The following is a 21,372-nucleotide window of genomic DNA, read 5'->3' as shown; positions in this document are numbered from 1 at the left end:
AGGAGGAAAAAGTTCTATTAAGCTCTTTAGTTATTTCGAAAATACCTTTTCAATTATTTTTTTGTTTTAATTTTAAATTCATATTAACAATTATTAGATGACATGCACTAAATAGAAATCATAATTTAAAACTGAGAGTAACAGTGGCTACTACGAGTATCAAGAAATACAAAAGATGAAAATTTCTTGATCATAGAGATTTTGATAAATTTTCGTTATTTCATTTCCATCCAAATAATTTATCTTCTGTAACCATCATTAAAACAAAAGCTACAATAAAAGGCCGTACTTATATGGAAACAGAGTATCCACACGTTTTCCTGCAAATCATGTTCTGAATGCTCCTTTTATTTCGGGGTATTATTGTAAGAGTGAACAAATTACTTTGGTTCTTATTATTATTATGATAATGAATTTTAATCAGGTGAATGACATCCGTAAAGCAGAAATATTTTTTTTTAATAATTGCTAACATGTAAAAGGAAATGATTTTTTGAAATGTTAATACTATAACCTTTCCTTTTTTTGTTATAACTAAACTAAAGAAACAATTATTTTGTAATAATTATTTGGCCAGCACTGCTACTACAGTTTATTTATCAGAAAATAATATTCATGCGCCGTGTGGTTACTGGCACTTTAGAATAGGACCACCACTCCATACATTTCCCATGAATGTCGAAAAAGGCGACTAAGGAAAAAGCTCAGTTACTTGGGTTTCTTCTCGTAGGCGATGGGCTAGCAACCTGTCGCTTTTTAAATTTCAATCACAGCATTAAGCCATAAAGCCTGTCAGTTTTTCGAGACCGCTCTGTCTACCCCGCAAGGGATATAAACGTGATTATGAGTGTAAATATCAAAATGTTCCGTAAAATATTCCCTTATGAATCCACATTTCAATCGCTGGTTACGGCTCTCTCTCTCTCTCTGAGGGCCTGTCTCGCTCGCCCCACAAAATATCTAGGTCGATCTGATCTGAACAAATTGTCTGTCTGAAAATTGTATTAAAATTTCTAAGAGTTAAAAATATGAAGTGTTTAAAGCTATTTAACTTTATTAGTTTACGGCAAAATATCAAACGGTTTATATAGCGGGAGCTATGATTCGGCTCGACCGCCACCAAAGGGAAGATCTTCCACAGAGTAGTTGTTTGATTGGATGTTGTGAATTGTGAAAATTATTTTTGCGTTGAATAGACCATTTATCGAGGAAGGCTTTAAGGCTATATAACATCACGCTGCAACTATTAGGAGCGAAGAAATAATGGAAAATATGAAAAAAAAACGGGGATAATTATTCATCCTTGAGGGCTTCAACGTTGCCCAAAATAACTATTACCACGCCGACGAAGTCGCGGGCACAGCTAATTTTTATATGGGTCAGTACTATAACTATCGGAGTATTTCTGACCAATGTAATTTAGTCTCGGCGTCCATTAATTGGATGATTCCTCCAGTGGTTTGTTCCTTGTCAATTTGGAGCTCTCCGGATAACATGAGGCTCGGATTAAGTACCTACGTCGTTATTGTTTCACTGGTCTCCGAAATTGGGTTTATTACACATAAAATTAATAATCGTGGCAAGTGGAAAGAGGTCGTCTCTGCCTACCCCTCCGGGAAAGAGGCGTGATTTTATGTATGTATTTATGTATGTATGTAAATTAATAATCTAATCACGCCTCACGTTATAACATACTGACAAAACCGAAGGTATAGACTTATAACTTGAGATTCTTCTTTTAGGCGACGGGCTAGCAATCTGTCACAATTCCGTATTAAGCAACACAGAAGCATTTCAGTCTTCGAGAGATTATTGGCTCTGTCTACCCCGTAAGGGATAAAGACGTGTGCGTGACGTGTGAAAAATCTGGGATATTAAAAGTGTATTTGAAAAACTGTCTATGTTACAAAGTGTTGCTCACCGTATTAAAGCTAATATTACACCGATATAATTTAAAGCGTAATTTTTTTCATACTATAATTCATATAATCACGTCTATATCCCTTGCGGGTTAGACAGAGCCAGCAGTCTTAAAAGACTGATACGTTCAGCTGTTAGACTTAATGAGAGAATTGAGATCCAAATAGTTTTCAAACTATCATGTTTTTTTTTGTTTAGATCCATCCATTTTTAAGAATAATAATAACTACTTATATCAACTCCATTTAAGAGTAAAATAAATATAACCAAATCAAATCAAAGTGAGTAACTTCTTTGCCCGAAAAAGTTACTTGAATTAAGAAAAAAGCTCTATTGATAAATTGCGTGTGTTTTTCACACACAGTCTGCATCATTCTTCAAACAGCCTATCCATCTTTTCGCCCCGCCCTTTCATCAATCTGCGCCTTTTAGGATCAACATTACTTTATTGTTTGACGTCAAGTATAAGGGTGTGTTTATTGTGCTGTATTTATTGTAGCCATTGACATAGACTCAAGCTAATAAATAGTAGCTTTTAAAAATATAACTGATCCTGAAAAATTTATTTATATTTGTATTTTAGGTGTATAGACAATAGATAAGGCTATATATATAAGTAAGCGCCACCTGCTAATCTTTTCTCTAGGTAAAGTTTTATTTACATACATACATACATTTGGTCACGTCTATACCTTGCGGGGTAGACAGAGCCAACAGTCTTGAAAAGACTGAATGGCCACGTTCAGCCATTTAGCTTTATGATAGCATTGAGATTCAAATAGTGACAGGTTGCTTACCCATCGCCTAAAAAGGAATCCCAAGTTTGTAAGCCTATTCCTTAGTCGCTTTTACGACATCCATGGGAAAGAGATGGAGTTGTTCAAAAGTTCTATTATTAAGTTTCACACAAGTATCAAACCTGTACATAATTTACGATTCTATTAGCACCTTGCGATAATTTAAGATCTGTTACAATGGAACTGACATATATTAAAGACAAAAGTCCCTTATTTAAATAAAGAATAAAAAATGGGATATCTGAAAGAGATCACTTTTAGTGATAAGGTCGCTTTTTGCTACTATGTTTTTAAAAAAAACTATTATGAATTTGCTGCATTGTGGTGCAATAAAGAGTTATTGTATTGTATTGTATTGTGAAAATGAAATAAAGTCGTTCCGACGAATTTACAATTTTAACGATACAAAAAATTGCGTTCTGCGTGGAGTTTTACAGCCAGGGCACTAAAATTAATATATACAGGTCTTTTTTTTTACGAAGGACACATGATTTTTTACGAAAAAAAAGAAACAAAAACCAAATAATCATTACATGAGATGGAGTCAAAAAACCTCTTGGAGTTTCACCGAAGTCCATTAAAGAGTATTTGCGAAGCATCGAAACAAAGGTGTAATGATTCGTAATCGGATACCTTTGTCGGTCAAGTTGGAATTCTAAAGGTGACGTTTTTATTTTTACGTGGCTAGTGGAGTTCGGCAAAATGGCGCTCCAGAAATAGAAGATAAAATCGATTCAGTCTGTAAAGGGTTTGCATGTGTCCGAGACAGTTGAGAAGGGATTTCAATATGAGTTATTTCAAGCGTTTTGGCTCATGAAAGACTATGTAAGCCAAATTTTGCGAAGATTACCTAAAGGTATATTTTTTGTAGAAATAGCAAATGAAGAACAGAAGAGTGTATTATTAGTTTTTACTTTGGATTTTTTTTATAGACTGATAATAATTGTTTTTTTTTAATTTGACTAAGCTATACTTGGAATTCTTTTTTAGGCGACGGGCTAGCAATCTCACTGTTTGATTCTCAATTCCATCATTAAGACACACAGATACAGAACAGAACAAAAGAGATATAGCAGAACGGGCCACCGTTCTGCTATATCTCTTCTTTGCAAGACTGTTCTCTGTCTATTTCGTAAAGGATTGAGACGTGACTGTATGCATGTATGTTTGTTCACGAATCAAATATTAATGTACTAGGTAATCTGATTCCACCCTAAAGCAAATGTTTCTCGAATAACAAAATGCTTTTGCGTCGTGACAACATTTTCCCGGATCTTTTCACAACAATGTAAATAAGAACGAGACCGTAAGTCGTATGACGTGTATTATATCAAATATCTTTTGTAGCAATACGTCTACAGTCTTATTTGATGTTTACTTTAATATTTATTTGGTACAGTTTTTACTAAAATGGACTCAAAAAGAACCTTCGAAATTTCGGAAAATCCTCTCTTTATGTACGCCAGAAACCGTCATCCTGCAAATTTCTAGATTCGCTGGGCCTTAGCTGGTTCGTTCATATGTTTGTTAATCAGTTTCCTCTTTTATATATGTTCTTCAGATAACACCTGTTTCCTGTAGGGGTAGGTAGAGATTTTCACTTGCTACGATACAGTTCTCCCCTACTTTCTCATCACTCATTATTCTTTTCATATATTCTTGGCTATTAAGGGTACTCCTAACATCTCCCTTTTTGAGACCTCAGCAATTTGGTCCTCAAAGTCGACGAGCCGGGCCCTTTCAGTAAATATATATACATACATATGGCCACGTCTATATCCCTTGCAGGGTAGACAGAGCCATAGTCTTGAAAAGACTGAATGGCCATGTTCAGCTATTTGGCTTAATGATAGAATTAAGATTAAAATAGTCACAGGTTGCTAACCCATCGCCCAATCCCAAGTTTGTAAGCCTATCCCTTAGTCGCCTTTAATGACATCCATGGGAGAGAGATGGAGTGGTCCTATTCTTTTTGTATTGGTGCCGGGAACCACACTTAATCAATTAATATTAACAAAAAGGGCTCCTTGCTGCTTGATTCAAGTAAGCGAGAATTTCACTATAAAGATATATCATTTCATAATTTGTTCCAGGATGTTGCATGTAATGTGACGCGGGCGCAGCGGCATGCGACGCGAGCGCTTCCCGCGGTGTGCGGCCTCGCTGGCCGCGCTCGCGACGCTCGTCGCGCTCGCGGTAACACCGCTCTGTCTCGCTTCCACCTCCAGTACGTATATGTCATTTTATATGTCTAACTTATTATTATTAATATTCTAACTAATTAACGGCCTCTGTGGCGCAGCGGTAGTACGCTTGTCTGTGACACCGGAGGTCCCGGGTTCGAATCCCGGCCAGGGCATGATGAGAAAAGAACGTTTCTGATTTTCCTGGGTCTTGGATATTTATCTATATAAGTATTTGTTATAAAATATAGTATCGTTGAGTTAGTATCTCGTAACACAAGTTTCGAACTTACTTTGAGGCTAACTCAATCAGTGTAAATTTGTCCCATATATATACATATATTATCATTAATGACATCTTGATTCTAATGTTACGCGTGTGAATCAGCTCGTTGTGCTTACGATGACACCGCTCTGTTTCTTCCAATTCTAGTAAGTTTTTCTCTTCTTGATTTTAATGTGACGCAAGTGAAGCAGTATACGCATCTCGCTCACGTTAATAGCGCTCTGTCTCGCTTCCACCTCCAGTAAGTTATATGTCATTTTATATTTCAAACATATTAGTTACATTAATGTCATCTTGATTCTTATGTTACGCGTGTGAATCAGCTCGTTGTGCTTACGATGACACCGCTCTGTTTCTTCCAATTCTAGTAAGTTTTTCTCTTCTTGATTTTAATGTGACGCAAGTGAAGCAGTATACTCGTCTCGCTCATGTTTATAGCGCTCTGTCTTACTTCCACCTCTAGTAATTTTTTCTTTCACCTCAGCATTTGATTTGCAACCCCCGCTATGATACGAGGCTCGGGGTCATGTGGAACTAGTCAAGGCTTTTTATCACAAAAATGGTATTAATTCTTACACACATACATACCATCAGGTCTGTTTCCCATTGGGGTAGGTAGAGACTATGCATTTCCACTTGCTACGATCCTTTCGAACCTCTACCGATTACTCCACAGTCATTACTCTTTTCATGCATATACGATGGTTACCCCTTAACATCTCCCCTTATTCAAGACATTCGAAATTTAGTTTGTTTGTTTGTAAACTCTTTATTGCACATAACATATAACAAATTACAAAAAAAAGTTATTGGATTTAGATGAATATGTACAATGGCAGACTTATTCCCAATGGAATTTCTTCCAGATTTAGTCCTTGAAAGTTTGACGAGGCCGGCTCTGTCCCACTTAAACAGGCAGCTGTGCCTTATAAGTTTCCTTTTGTTAATCTGTCCTCATCCATTCACTCGACATGTCCAAACCATCTCAACATAATATACATACATACATATAATCACGTCTATATCCCTTGCGGGGTAGACAGAGCCAACAGTCTTGTAAAGACTGATAGGCCACGTTCAGCTATTTGGCTTTAAGATAGAATTGAGATTCAAATAGTGACAGGCTACTAGCCCATTGCCTTAAAGAAGAATCCCTAGTTTATAAGCCTACCCCTTAGTCGCCTTTTACGACATCCATGGGAGAGAGATGGAGTGGTCCTATTTTTTTTTTATTGGTGCCGGGAACCACACGGCACAATATTAATAATTAATTTCCAAAACAGCAATAAAGATTTCACAAAAGCCAAATACATTTACATCTCATTTAAAATTAATAACAGTATCAATCTGATCCCTAAAAATTAATTAAACGTTAACCAAAATGGAGGATGAATTCGTGAATTCATTAATACGGGCTAGCTCGGGTTTGGTATTGGATGCCGGAGCGACCCCAACCCAACCATTTCAATATTGTATGAGAACGTGACTTACATTCATTTTCTTTTGGGAATACACTGATGAAATTGAAGACAGTTAATACGATTCACGTGATAATACATACATACATATGGTCACGTCTATATCCCTTGCGGGGTAGACAGAGACAACAGTCTTGAAAGACTGAATGGCCACGTTCAGCTATTTGGCTTAATGATAGAATTGAGATTCAAATAGTAGCAGGTTGCTAGCCTATCGCCTTACAGAAGAATCACAAGTTTGTAAGCCTATCCCTAAGTCGCCTTTTAAGACATCCATGGGAAAGAGATGGAGTGGTCCTATTTTTTTCTATATTGGTGCCGGGAACCACACGGCACGTGATAAAAATGTATTTTTTAGGGAATCGTACATTTTTGCCATGTTTGTATGTCTGTCTTATCGTCCCACTACATACATACCATCACGCCCGTTTCCCACTGGGGTAGGCAGAGACCATATTTCCACTAGCTACGATCCTTACAGACCTCTCCCGCTTTGTCCACACTCATTACTCTTTTCATGCATATTCAGTAGTTTCTTTTATTGTCTGACAGATTAATGTGAAATTTAATTTCAAGTACTTTACACGCTTCTCCTACTTAAGCTACGTACACGCGTAGCCTATGCCAATTAGTGGAAGAAAATAATAAGTATAAAACACATGATTTTTGAGTCCATCTTAGTTAAAGCCTGTGGATAAATCTTTCAAATTTACATACATACATACATATAATCACGTCTATATCCCATGCGGGGTAGACAGAGCCAACAGTCTTGAAAAGACTGATAGGCCACGTTCAGCTGTTTGGCTTTATGATGGAATTGAGATTGAAATAGTGACGGGTTGCTAGCTCATCGCCTAAAAGAAGCATCCCAAGTTTATAACCCTATCCCTTAGTCGCCTTTTACGACATCCATGGGAACGAGATGGAGTGGTCCTATTCGTTATTCTATTGGTTTCGGGAACCATACGGCACATCTTTCAAATTTTGCGGTATTAAAATACCAGCTAAATATTGTGCATTCCTAATAAGCAAATGTTGCACTCAACTGCATTGCATCTGTTTAATCTAGGTCAATTCAACCGTATGAACATATAATTGTATCTATTTACATATTGATTCCAGATTTGTATCCGAATTGAATCCGTATAGGATAGGCATTCTGAATTATTTGCCTTTGGGGTATTTCTCTCAAGTTTCGAACTGAATATGTGTGATTTTGTTTATTTAGTGCCGTGTGGTTCCCGGCATCAATACAAAAAAAAGGACCACTCCATATCTTTCCCATGGATGTCGTAAAAGGCGTCTCAGGGATAGGCTTATAAAATTGCCATACTTTTTTTAGGCGATGGGCTAGCAACCTGTCGCTATTTGGATCTCAATACCATCATTAAGCCGAGCAGCTGAAAATGGGAATTCAGTCTTTTCGGGACTATTGGCTCTGTCTACCCCGTAAGGGATATAGACGTGACTAAATGTATGTATGTATGTTGTTTATTTATTTACATACTTACTTACATATTATCACGTCTACATCTCTTGCCGGGTAGATAGAACCAACAGTCTTGAAAAGACTGATAGGCCACGTTCAGCAGATGTTTGGCTTAATTATACAGGGTGGGCCATGAATTTGTTTATATTTGAATTTGACTTCGCGCGCAAACAGCAGAGGGGCGTGGTACGGGGAGAGGTCTAACAGCTTGCTCAGTTCTTGGAAATTTAGTTGACATGGATCGCTTCACGGGACCGCAGGGTGCCTTTTTCGTAAAGCAATTTTATTTAAACAATAGTTCGCTCATCACTGTGCGGCGTCTATTTCGCGTGGAATTCCATTTTCCATCCTAAATGAGTGCCCAAGCTCAGTTTTAATAAAGAAATGGGTAGACAAATTTGAAGAGACCGGATCGAAGCTAAATGTGAAGCAAACCGGCGGCCCACGGACTTCACGGAGTGATGGGACGTGCAGAGAGTTTCAGCATCAGTTCGGCGCGATCCAAATTTGTCGAGTATTCGAAAATTTTCGTGCTCGTTTAGAGGAATGCCAACGCCGTGATGGTGGCTATTTAAATGATATTATTTTTAAAAAGTAATTTCCATTTTATAAGCTATCTCTTAAATAAATAATTTTTGATGTAAATATAATAGTTTTTTTTTAATGATTTTTTAAAATGTTAACTAATTCCTGGCCCACCCTGTAGAATTGAGATTCAAATAGTGACAAGTTGCTAGGCTATCGCTTAATCCCAAGTTTACAAGCATATTCCTTAGTCACCTTTAACGACACCCATGGAAATAAGATGGAGTGGTCCTATTCTTTGTAAAAGCTTTTATTTAGTTTGATTTCTAATGGTGCCGCAAACCACACGGCACTTTATTAGATTTATAACTTTGTGTCTTTAGGTTCTGTTTTACTACTAAAAGGTATCTAATGACATTATATATCTGTAATTTCGAATCTAATAATATTGTTTTCAAGGAGCTAAACTTTGTCTTTGACATTTGCAGTATAGTTTAATGAGTTCTGCAGGTCTTTCTTAGTGTTTTTTTTTAAATTTTTACTTTTATGTTTTTTTTTTATCTGTACCCTTGTTTTTGTATTTATTTAAATTTTTCAGCTTTTAACTTCTTGAGCCGTGTGGTTTTCCGCAAAAAATAAAAAAAGAATATCTAAGGGATAGGCTTATAAACTTGAGATTCTTCTTTACGGTGATGGGCTAGCAAACTGTCACTAATTCAATCTCAATTCTATCATTTAACCAAACAGCTGAATGTGGCCTATTAGTCTTTTCAAGCCTTTTATTGGCTCTATCTACCCTGCAAGGGATAAAGACCTGATTATATGTATGTATGTTTAACTTGTATTTGACCAACTTTTCAGAGGGTGGCTACTACGACCCATGCTCAACGACAGCGGACTGCAACTTCACGGACTCAGTGTGCGATCAGCAGCAGAAACTGTGCGTCTGCCATCCTGACGTGCCCATCTCCAACCACGTGGACAAGTGTGGAAAGCGTTAGTATTCATACACGTACTTTTTCCGATTGGCCCGGGTCTTGGATGTATATTCCGCTGCCTGGCGAAACGGCCCTGGGTTGAAGGCGCGCTTGTGCCAGGCGCGCCTTCAACCCAGGGCGGGTAGAATTGAAGGCCGACGGGTCACCCCGCTGGCCGCTCCGTGGAGAGCGGCCGAGCCGAGGCCGCCGTGGAAGCGGCCGCCGCGTCAGGAATATGAGCGAGGGCAGCTCACACTCCTGGCAACGAAGCGGTAGGCGATGGCACCGTGTGGTTTTAGTGGGTTCAAGCCCCACATAACCCGTCCGGCTTCCCGTAGCCGGCCGGGTAGACGAAGGCCTTTCCACACGTAAAAAAAAAGGGTCTTGGATGTTTATCTATATAAGTATCTCTACATAGTATAAAACAAAGTCGCTATTTTAGTCTGTTTGTCTGTATGCTTAAATCTTTAAAATTACGCAACGGATTTTGATGCGGTTTTTTGTAACAGGTAGAGTGATTCAAGAGGAAGGTTTTTATGTATGATAACATTTATAATTTTGCACCCGTGCGAAGCCGGGGCGGGTCGCTAGTTTATTATAAAATATAGTATCGTTGTGTTAGTATTTCGTAACGCAAGTCTCGAACTTAATTCGAGGCTAACTCAATCTGTGTAATTTGTCCCGTATATATATTCCCGTATATATACACTAATGGATATTGTCCAAAAATTTTCTAATTCACGTGCACACATTCATTCATTCATATAGGTAATCACGTCCATATCCCTTGCGGGGTAGACAGAGCCAGCAGTCTTGAAAGAATGTCAGGTCAAGTTCAGATGTTAGATGTAATGATAGAATTGTGATTCAAATAGTGACAGGTCTAGCCTATTGCCTAAAAAAGGAATACCAAATTTAGTCGCCTCTTGCGACATCTATGGGAAAGAGGTGGAGTGGTCCTATTCTTTTTTGTGTTGGTGCCGGGAACCACACGGCAACAATCGTGGATAAACAAAAAGTTAAACTTTAAAGCATATATTTTTAGCATAAATATATAAAAAAAAATATATATACTTATTTGATGGCCTCTGTGCGCAGCGGAAGTACGCTTGTATGTGACACCGGAGGTCCCGGGCTCGAATCCCGGCCAGGGCATGATGAGAAAAGAACGTTTTCCGATTGGCCTGGGTCTTGGATGTTTATCTATATAAGTATTTATTAAAAAAATATATTATCGTTGAGTTAGTATCTCGTAACACAAGTCTCTAACTTACTTCGAGGCTAACTCAATCTGTGTAATTTTGTTCCGTATATAATTATTTTTTATTTACATACATACACATGGTCATATCTTTATCCCTTGCGGGGTAGAGAGAGCCAACAGTCTTGAAAAGACTGAATGGCCACGTTCAGCTATTTAACTTAGTGATAGAATTGAGATTCAAATAGTGACAGGTTGCTAACCCATTTTATAGTCTAACTCAATCTGTGTAATTTTATCCCGTATATATTTATTTTTTATTTTATATTCGAAAATGTGTAAAATTGACTCCTATTACACTAAAAGCCAATGCAATGACGTAGTGCATTTAATAACTGCCGCATTTTTAATGCGCAGCAGACGAGCATGCAACATGCGACTTACATTTTGTTTATCGACCTGTAATTTACAAGGAATTTCGTTGTTTCAGGGAACAATGTTGGTTGAAAGTTGACTTAACTGTACACACATACATACATTTTATCACGTCTATATATATCTTTGCGGGGTAGACAGAGCCAATCTTGAATAGAGTGGATAGGCCACGTTTAGCTGTTTGGCTTATAGCTTATACGAGTAGAATTGACATTCAAATAGTGACAGGTTGCTAGCCCATCGTCTAAAAGAAAATTCCAAGTTTATAAGCCTATCCCTTATCGCCTTTTAAGACATCCACGGGTAAGAGATGGAGTGGTCCTGTTATTTTTATATACGTGCCGGGGACCATGTATAATCAGGTCTATTAGCCTTGCGGGGTAGACAGAACCAACAATCTTTAAAAGACTAAAAGGTCGTCGCGAATCCCCAGTATATTAGCCTTTCTCTTAGTCGCCTTTGACGACATCCATGAGATAGATATAAAGTGGTCCTTTTATATAGTTTCGAAAACCACACAACACGAAAGTACCTATAGAATAAATAAATAAATAAAAATAGGTAATAAGTAAGTTTAAGTCGCTTGTAACAATTTTTTTTTATTATATTTTTTAATTTTTTTTTCTTTTTTTCAGCTGCATCCATAAACGAATCATGCGCATTCAACGAACAATGCGAGGACGTGGACTTCAAGACGGAGTGCCGCAACGAGAAATGCGTTTGCAAGTTCGAAATGGTGCCGGAGATGAACGCGGACGGAGTGGTCGTGTGCACGCGTATGTACCTACCTTATACATACAAACATATGGTCACGTCTATGTCCCTTGCGGGGTAGATAGAGCCAACAGTTGAAATGGCATCATAAGATGCTGAATCTATTGTAAATGTTTTAGGATCATAACTGCAAATTTTATATTTAATAGATGATAATTAGATATAAAATTTGCAGTAACATTACTGAATCTATGGTGAACGATGTGTATACCTGCAATTGATGTTTTCACAAGAACGATATGTAAGTGTGTCCCTGTCATTGAATGTAGTATGTAAACACTGTTTGTGTATCAATTAAATAAATTAATAATTTTACATACATACATACATATGGTCACGTCTATATCCCTTGTGGGGTAGACAGAGCCAACAGTCTTGAAAAGACTGATAGGCCACGCTCAGCAATTTGGCTTAATGATAGAATTGAGATGTGCCGTGTGGTTCCCGGCACCAGTACAAGAAAGAATAGGACCACTCCATCTGTTTCCTATGGATGTCGTAAAAGGCGATTAAGGGATAGGCTTACAAACTTGGGATTCTTTTTTTAGGCGATGGCCTAGCAACCTGTCACTATTTGAATATTTTTTTCTGATTAATGATTTTCAGCGGAAAAGCAGCCAGACGTGTCAACGAAGACCATTGACCCGGCGATGATTGGCGTGCTGGTGGGAATGGCTCTCATGTTCGTCATCATATGTGTTGTTCTCAGGCTGTTCAGCAGGTGAAACTTCTTCTACTATTTTTCTCATAAGCCCCTTTCGTTGTTAACATTTTCATAAATAGATATAGTCATGGCTATAGCCGTTGCCCTTGTGCCGTGTGGTTCCTGGCACCAATACAAAAAAGAATAGGACCACTCCATCTCTTTCTCATGGACGTCGGAAAAGGCGATTAAGGCTTAAAAACTTGGGGTTCTTTTTTAAGCGATAGGCTAGCAACCCGTCACTATTTGAATTTCAATTCTATCATTAGGCCAAATAGCTGAACGTGGCCATTCAGTCTTTTCAAGACTGTTGGCTCTGTCTACCCCGCGAGGGATATAGACGTGACCATATGTACATATGTATGTATATAATTTGTCATAAGCTTCTTTTGTTGTTAACATTTTTATAAATATATATAGTCATATCTATAGAAACAACAGTCTTGAAAAGACTGAAAGGCCACCTTCAGCTGTTTGCCTTTATGAAGGAATTGAGATTCAAATAGTGACAGGTATCTAGCCCATCGCTTACGAGGGGAATCTCAAGTTTATAAGCCTATCCCCTAGTCGCTTTTTACGACATCATTGGGAATGGTCTGGTTCTATTCGAACCTATCAAAAAAATTAAGGATAAGGCTTACACACGCATCCTAATCCCTATGAGGTAGGCAGAGCCGTCGTCGGTCAGGAAAATCTCATAATCAATAGAACTCATAATGATTGATTGGATTACAATTTGCACGGAAAGAGTAGTAAAAATCATATGTTTTACTACGGGTATATATAGGTACTCGTAATAATTTAACAACTTTACAAGTAAATTAAAGAAAGATAAAAGAACAATGATGTTTCGATATTAATGATTATAAACTTACAAAAACAACTGCGCATCTCAGAATACAAAAATAACAATTCCTAACTGTCATGTTTCAGAGCAAGATGGCGGGAAAACAGGACCATTTTTAACACGCCCAATCCACGACTGATGAACGTGTCATTATTGAGAGACTCCAAGTTACTGCATACCCAGGTAAAACATATAATAATAGATCCATACATTAAAATTGAAAACATTGCATGATAAAAGAATGAACACGTAGGTAGCATCATTATTGTACCAAAGATTAATCACTACTCACTGTATCGGATTTTCTAGACAAGTATAAATTTTTCATTAATTGATATAATCACGTCTATATCCCTAGCGGGGAAGACAGAGCCAGCAGTTTTGACAAGACTGATAGGCAACGTTCAGGTATAAGGGTTAATGATAGATTGAGATTCAAATAGTGACAGGTTGCTAGCACATCGTCTTAAAGAAGAATCCCAAAATTACGAAGTCTATCCTATCCTATGAGATGTAGTTGTTCACAGCCTGTTCAATAACTTTAGTATATCTTTGATCCACGTAGTTACTGATTATAAAACACCTCGCATTGATAACATTATAGAAAACATTTTATTTCCCTTTCCACCGTTTCGTGCAACAACATTCATTCATTCATTTACCTATGTCTATATCCCTTGCGGGGAAGACAGAGCCAAAAGTCTTGAAGAGACTGTTAGGCCACGTTCAGCTGTTTGGCTTTATGATAGAATTGGGATTCAAATAGTGACAGGCTGCTAGCCCATCACCTAAAACGAGAATCCCAAGTTTATAAGCCCATCCCTTAGTCGCCCCGTACGACATCCATGGGAAATGAGATGGAGTGGTTCTATTCTTTTTTAACATTTCTTGCCTTAATTTAAAATAACAAGATGCAAACTATTTCTTGATTTTCATTACAACATACTTCATTTCACCTCCCGGGCTCCTCTCCAGAGAGGTGAGGATGCAACCGGGACTTAAAACCAGGAGGAAGAAGATAGTTCATTTCTTCATTTAGTAGATACCATTTATGCTATTAGGGCATATACTTCGAAAGAACATCGACATAGCATGTCTAATAAAACACAACATTTTGTTACAGAGCCTTCAACAAGCCGAATTGCCTTTGCACCAGCTATATTGCAGATCGCTAAATTAATTAACTGAAATATTTCTGAGACTATTAATTAATTTTATCAACACTTTTTACCAAAGGAATTTATTTATTTTATCTGCATATTTATTCTAATAAAATAAATAATTGAAATACTAAAATAAAATGAAATATAGGTAGAAATATCTTACACTAAGGTGAATATATATAAAATATAAAATCTTTATTGCAAAAGTAATTCGAAATTAAATAAACATTAAAAATTGTAAAGCACAATTAGCGGTCTTAATGCTAATGCTATTATGCCAACCAATGCTATTATGCCAACCATTGCTATTATGCCAATCAATGGTATTACGCCAACAATTGGATCATACAGGAAGTTTTACTGTACTCTGTACTCATTGTACGGAAAATTTAAAATTATTTATAGATTTATAACAGAAGAACTTATATCTAGATTTTGTATGTTCTCAAAGTTCAAATCAATCAATTGAAACATATAGTTATATATTTAGCGTATTAAAATACGCTATATATTTAGCGTATTAAAATACGCTAAATATATAACTAGCTAAATACATGTAAAAGGCATATCCCGGGCTCCTCTCCAGAGAGGTGAGGATGCAACCGGGACAAAGCCAGGAGGAAAAAGATTAGACTTAAATATATTACAAAAAAGAATTGATAAAAAATGAAAGCTTAAACTAAATTCGAAAGCCATCGAAGACAATTTGAATATTTTCATAATTTATCATTAAAAGTTACGTAAAATGAATATTACATATATACATAGGTACATATGGTCGCGTCTATACCCCTTGCGGGGTAGACAGAGCCAACAGTCTTGAAAAGACTGAATGGCCGCGTTCAGCTATTTGACTTAATGATGATAAAAAGTCTCAGCAATATTTCAATCCAAATTGAAACTTGCCCCATCTTAATACAATCACCATCCTAATGATAACACTTCAGCATTTTCAGGACCGTCGTGGTTCCCGAGTGAGCATGCGACCACCTTCAAGGCAGGCCAGCCAGCAGGAACTGAGACCTCATTCGCCGAGTCCAGGTATGATGAAGTAGTTCCAATGTAGGTTGATATTGATAATATAATCTTGAGTTAACACTACAATTAATGTAACCTGTAAAATATTCTTCCCGTACTCGATAATAAGACCACAATGCCACTAATACTGTATTAAATTTCAACAGGTGTTTTATCTACGAAGGACACAAAGCCGACATTCTTGAAAAGAACGAAAGGCTAATTCAGCTGTATGGCTTTATAATGGAATTGAGATTCATATAGTGACAGGTTGCTAACCCATCGCCTACAAGAAGTATCACAAGTTTATAAGCCCTTAGTCGTCTTTTACGAAATCCATGGGATAGAGATGGAGAGGTCCTATTCTTTAGTGTCGGGAACCTCACGGCGAATAATCTTAAAAATAAAAAACATATATACAGATTGCTTTTTTGTTGATATAATATTTATTCATCTTTCATCAGTCAGGTGATAAATTACAGCCATGTTTTAAAGGCACATAGCTATAAACAACTAATAAAGGTGTTTCTAATTTTGTTGAAATTTAGTGCCGTGTGGTTCCCGACACCAATAGGAGAAAGAATAAGACCACTCCAACTCTTTCCCATGGTTTTCGTAAAAGGCGACTAAGGGATAGGCTTATAAACTTGGGTTTTTTCTTTTAGGCGATGGGCTAGCAACCTGTCACTATTTGAATCTCAATTCTATCTTAAAGCCAAAAAGCTGAACGTGGCATATCAGTCTTTTCAAGACTGTTGGCTCTGTCTACCCCGCAAGGGATATAGACGTGATTATATGTATGTATGTTGAAATTTAATACGGAATTGCTCGCATGGCGGTCTTATTGTCGAGTCCGGGAAGAATATTCTACAAGTGACGTTAATTGTAGTGTTAACTCAAAATTAAAATTAATTAAATTTTTGTAGGTACAATATACGCATAACAAATATTCAGTTTCTGACTATGCTCAAATGATTTAGTTTCAAGTCTTTAACATAGATGTCCCTTTGGGTATTAGTGGTATTAAGAATCATAACGCAATTACAAGATGGCGGGTGTTTAGATTGTAATTAATGTGTTTATATCTGTGGTTTAGATAAAAAAAATATATGTAAAAACGCTGAAAACTTTGAAAGCTGTGGGGTTTAAAATTGTAAATTTTTATAGAGTGCAACTAAATTTATCTTTTCAATTTGAAATACACAAGTTAATGACGTACGTTTATATAAACTTACATTGATTAAAATATTTTCCTTTTTCAAAATTTTGGATGAATTCTGTGAATTATTCTTAAATTTCGAAATTTTAGAATAAGTTTTGATTTAAAGAGCTGACTTCAAATATCTTTTCGCACCGGAGTTAAGTTCACAACATGGTTTATATGAAAAATATTTGAGGCATCAAGGCAACAAATCGATCAACTCGGCATTACTAAAATAACTAAAATTACTTAAACTATATTTAATGCAGGTTTTACCTTACATTATTTTGTGTTACAGCCGACCCCAACACGATTTAGTTCAAGACAAACCACACGATACCACACAAATCCATTGTATTCATGATGTTTTTATTTTATTAACAGCACGCCATCATCAAAGCCATCAGTTACACCGAAAGTCCTCAGGTTACATTTAATTGTTTTCGCTTTGTTTTGCTGCATTTTATCATTTACCCCCGAATAATTGAGGTAGATGCACGTTAAGCAATTTCTTGTCAAAATTTATTAATATTCATAAAACTAGAATAATAAATGTTTGAAATTGTACAGCGCACTGGCCGATAAGAAAAAAGTAAATTTTAAATTAACAAAAAATTGTGTTCGACAATTGTAAATTTTTCACAACAATGATTTAAAATGCAATAAGTTAAGATTATTTTTATGTGTGCCGTGTGGTTCCCGGCACCATTACAAAAGAATAGGACCACTCCATCTCTTTCCCACGGATGTCGTAAGAGCCGACTAAGGGATAGACTTGGGATTCCTCTTTAATGTAAATCCCTGCCAATCTAAGGTCTGCCGCGCCGATGGATGCATGGCTAGGGGCGAGCCTAGTCTCGAGCGTGCCACTTCCGCCATGGGGTTGGGCGACCCCCAGGTAATGGCTAGCCTTACCCTGGCATGCGGGGCTCTGCTGGGGCGGACAAAATTGTTCCCTTGCGTCTCGTGGGAATCGCATGGATGCAAATTTTTTAAAAGAGCACCTAAATGGCGGCGATGGTGTCCGCACCCCATCACGTCTCGTTCCCGGCGGGAGCGGTATGCGGTCTGCTGAAAGCCGCTTTGCGACGATGAATGTAAGAGGAGGAATGAAGGATAAGATTGAGGAAGTATGCCAGATGATGGATGAAAGACGTTTGGATGTGTTGTGCGTGAATGAAACGAAGCGGAAAGGATGCGACGCGACGCAGCACGGCCCTTACACGGCGTATTGGTCTGGAATTTCCAGTACCAGCCGAGGCTGTCAAGGGGTCGGTCTAATTCTTTCTGCACGAATGGCTGAGTGCGTGAATGAGTATGAGTGTGTCAGCCCTCGTCTTCTATGGATTAGGCTGAAAGTTGGAATCACTCGGATCTTCGTTCTAGGTGTTTATGCACCTTGGGATGTGGGTTCGAGGGGTACAACATCAGCAAAAAGCGAAAACGAGGAGTTCTGGAATAGTGTAAGAGAAGTATTGAAAGTTACCAAGCCAAATGAGAAGATTATTATGTTAGGTGATTTTAATGGATGGGTGGGTGTAAAGCGTGATGGATATGAGAAGGTGCTTGGTGCGTTTGGTGACGAAAAGGTGAATGATAATGGAAGAAGTGTATTAGAAATTTGTCTAGAGTGGGATCTTTTTGTGTCGAACTCAATGTTTCAACATAAAGAGATCCACACCTACACAAGAGTGGAAGGTATTTTAAAAAGTATGATAGACTTTGTGATTGTAGATGAAAGATTGAAGAACAAAGTGCTGGATACCCGTGCATATCGCGGTGCTGGCATTGACTCGGACCATTTACTGGTGATATCCCGGATAAGGGGTATCTTCAATCGCTGGCGGCACAGGGTAAGGGAGCAAACCAGCGCTTTGGAAAGAGTAAAAGTAGAAAATTTGCAAGATATGGATGTAGGTAAGAAGTATATTAATAGACTGAAGGATGAATTTGAAGATTTAGAGGAAATGAGCGATATTGAAGATGGATGGAAGGAATTTAAAGAAAGAATTGTGAAAGTAGCTGTTGAAGTGTGTGGTGTAAGTAGAAGAAGGAAAGGAAAAAATCACAAAAATGCGTGGATGAGTAAAGATGTGCAAGAACTTGTGCGATTAAAGAAGAAAGCATGGCTGGATTTGTTAGCAGCAAAAGCTAACTTAAGAATGCAAGAGGTTATAGATGAAGATGTGAATGAAGCACGTAAGGAATATAAGAAAATGAAAGATTTGGTTAAGAAAGCTGTGATTAGAAAGAAAGAAGAGTATAAAGAGGATTTTGATAAAAGGCTATCAGAAGACTTTCAGTCAAATCTGAAAGTATTCTGGAAATCCGTAAGGTCAGCCCGAGGAAATACTATAACCAGAGAGCTGACTAGGATCAGATGCCAGGATGGTAGCGTTGTGAAAGGAGAAGAATGTGTACTAAAGATATGGAAGGACTATTTTGAAAGTTTATTTGAAAAAAAGGAAGGAAATAAGAAAGATTTCTGCTATAGCGAAGAAAAAGAGAATGAGATGGAAGGCGAAATTGAAATGTTCGAAATTGTGGAAGCACTTAAGAGTATGAAAGCGGGAAAGGCTGCTGGGTGTGATAGAGTGTCGGTCGAGATGCTTAAAGCAGGAAAAGGCGTAGTAGCTAGTCAGTTGTACTGCCTTTTCAATTTGTGTTGGAGAAGCGGCCGAGTACCAAAAGATTGGTGTAAGGCTGTTATCGTGCCACTTTACAAAGGAAAAGGGTCACAGCTGGACTGCAAAAATTATCGTGGTATAAGCCTGCTTAGCGTCGTCGGCAAATTGTATGCTAAGGTATTGATTAATAGAGTCAGGAATGAAACTGATGACAAAATATGGGATGCTCAAGCGGGATTTCGAAAGGGAATGGGATGTACTGATCAGGTCTTTTCCTTGCGGTGCATAGCCGAAAAGTTTTTGGCCAAGAGTCAAAAAGTCTATTGCACATTCGTAGATCTGGAAAAGGCCTATGACAGAGTTGAGAGGAATGAATTGTGGTCAGCACTTTCTATGCATGGGGTGAGCAGTCTCTTAATACGAGCACTGAAATCCTTATATGAGGATTCGAGTGCTTGTGTCAGGATAAACGGAGCGCACACTGAGTGGTTTAAGATTGAGAAAGGCGTTAGGCAAGGATGTGTTGCGTCACCGTGGCTGTTCAACCTATTTATGGATAGCTAATTGACAGATTTGAAAGAGTCTAAAAGTGGATTAAGGATGAATGAGTTACTCGTCAAATGTCTGCTCTATGCCGACGATCAGGTTATACTGGCGTCATCAGCGGAGGAGTTACAGGAGATGGTAAACTGTATGCATGAAGCTTTAAAAGAGAAAGGAATGAAAGTGAACGTAAGTAAAACTAAAACACTGGTTTTTGAAATGGAGAAAGAAATGACAGCATGTAATATTTTGATTGGAGGAGAAAAAGTGGAGCAAGTGAAAGAGTTTGTATATCTAGGATCAAAGTTTACATCAGATGGCAAGTATGATAGTGATATTGAAAGGAGAGTGAACGCGGGGAACATGGTGAATGGAGCTTTGCATGCCTTTATGAGCAGTCAGAAACTATCCAAAAAGGCTCGACTGGCTGTGCACAGGGGCGTGTTGGTCCCGACATTAATGTATGGGAGTGAAAGTTGGGTATGGCAAAAGAAGCATGAAAGCAGAATAAATGCAGTGGAAATGAGAGCGTTAAGGAGTATGATGGGTGTGAAATTGAGTGACAGGATAAGGAACAGCGTGATAAGGGAATGTTGTGATGTGAAAGAAGATGTAGTTACAGGAATAGAAAAGGGTATGTTAAGATGGTTCGGTCATGTGGAGAGGATGAATGAAAGCAGGTTGACTAAGCAGATATACAAGGAGAGTGTGGAGGGAAAGGTCGGAGTGGGAAGACCTAGACGAACGTATCTTGATCAAATTAAGGACGTCCTGGTAAAGGGTCAGGTCAAAAGTACCCGAAACCGCCGAGCTTGTATGAAGAGAGTTATGAATGTGGACGAAGCGAAAGAAGTATGCAGAGATCGTGGCAAGTGGAAAGAGGTAGTCTCTGCCTACCCCTCCGGGAAAGAGGCGTGATTTTATGTATGTATGTATGTATGTATTTTTATGTTTTGAAGTTTTTATATTACAACTTTCCTTATTTTTACCAACACAGTATTTTTCAGACCTATGACTAAGGTATCGTTCTCTAATAAATATTTATTTATAATCTAGCAATTCTGTTTATACGTTGTTTCGAATTTGAACGTTGGAGAACTGTAACTAGAAAAATCTTAGTTCAAAATCTTAAACGTATGAATGGAGCAATTAAAATTTATAAATAGATCTAATAACGTGAAGATACTTTCAATATTAGGTTAA

The 21,372-nt window shown here is 37.7% G+C and overlaps 1 protein-coding gene across 3 annotated transcripts in view; it reads left to right on the top strand.

Annotated features, from left to right (window-relative positions):
- LOC106142831 (uncharacterized) overlaps positions 1–21,372 on the top strand; it is a 192,320-nt gene that overhangs the window by 168,839 nt on the left and 2,109 nt on the right. For 2 of the 3 annotated variants that reach the window (XM_060945868.1, XM_060945869.1), the window contains 7 exons: positions 4,811–4,944; positions 9,543–9,677; positions 11,930–12,070; positions 12,675–12,789; positions 13,705–13,801; positions 15,738–15,822; positions 17,384–17,425. In XM_060945868.1, the coding sequence (XP_060801851.1) occupies positions 4,845–4,944; positions 9,543–9,677; positions 11,930–12,070; positions 12,675–12,789; positions 13,705–13,801; positions 15,738–15,822; positions 17,384–17,425 (715 nt within the window). In that variant the 5' untranslated portion in view covers positions 4,811–4,844. The remainder of the gene's footprint in view (positions 1–4,810; positions 4,945–9,542; positions 9,678–11,929; positions 12,071–12,674; positions 12,790–13,704; positions 13,802–15,737; positions 15,823–17,383; positions 17,426–21,372) is intronic. The other variant, XM_060945870.1, reaches the window with a different exon arrangement.

This window comes from Amyelois transitella, chromosome 9, assembly GCF_032362555.1.
Source record: "Amyelois transitella isolate CPQ chromosome 9, ilAmyTran1.1, whole genome shotgun sequence".
NCBI classification, from domain to species: domain Eukaryota; kingdom Metazoa; phylum Arthropoda; class Insecta; order Lepidoptera; family Pyralidae; genus Amyelois; species Amyelois transitella.
The sequence above is the reverse complement of the archived record's forward strand: the minus strand, read 5'-3'. Positions and strand labels throughout refer to the sequence as shown.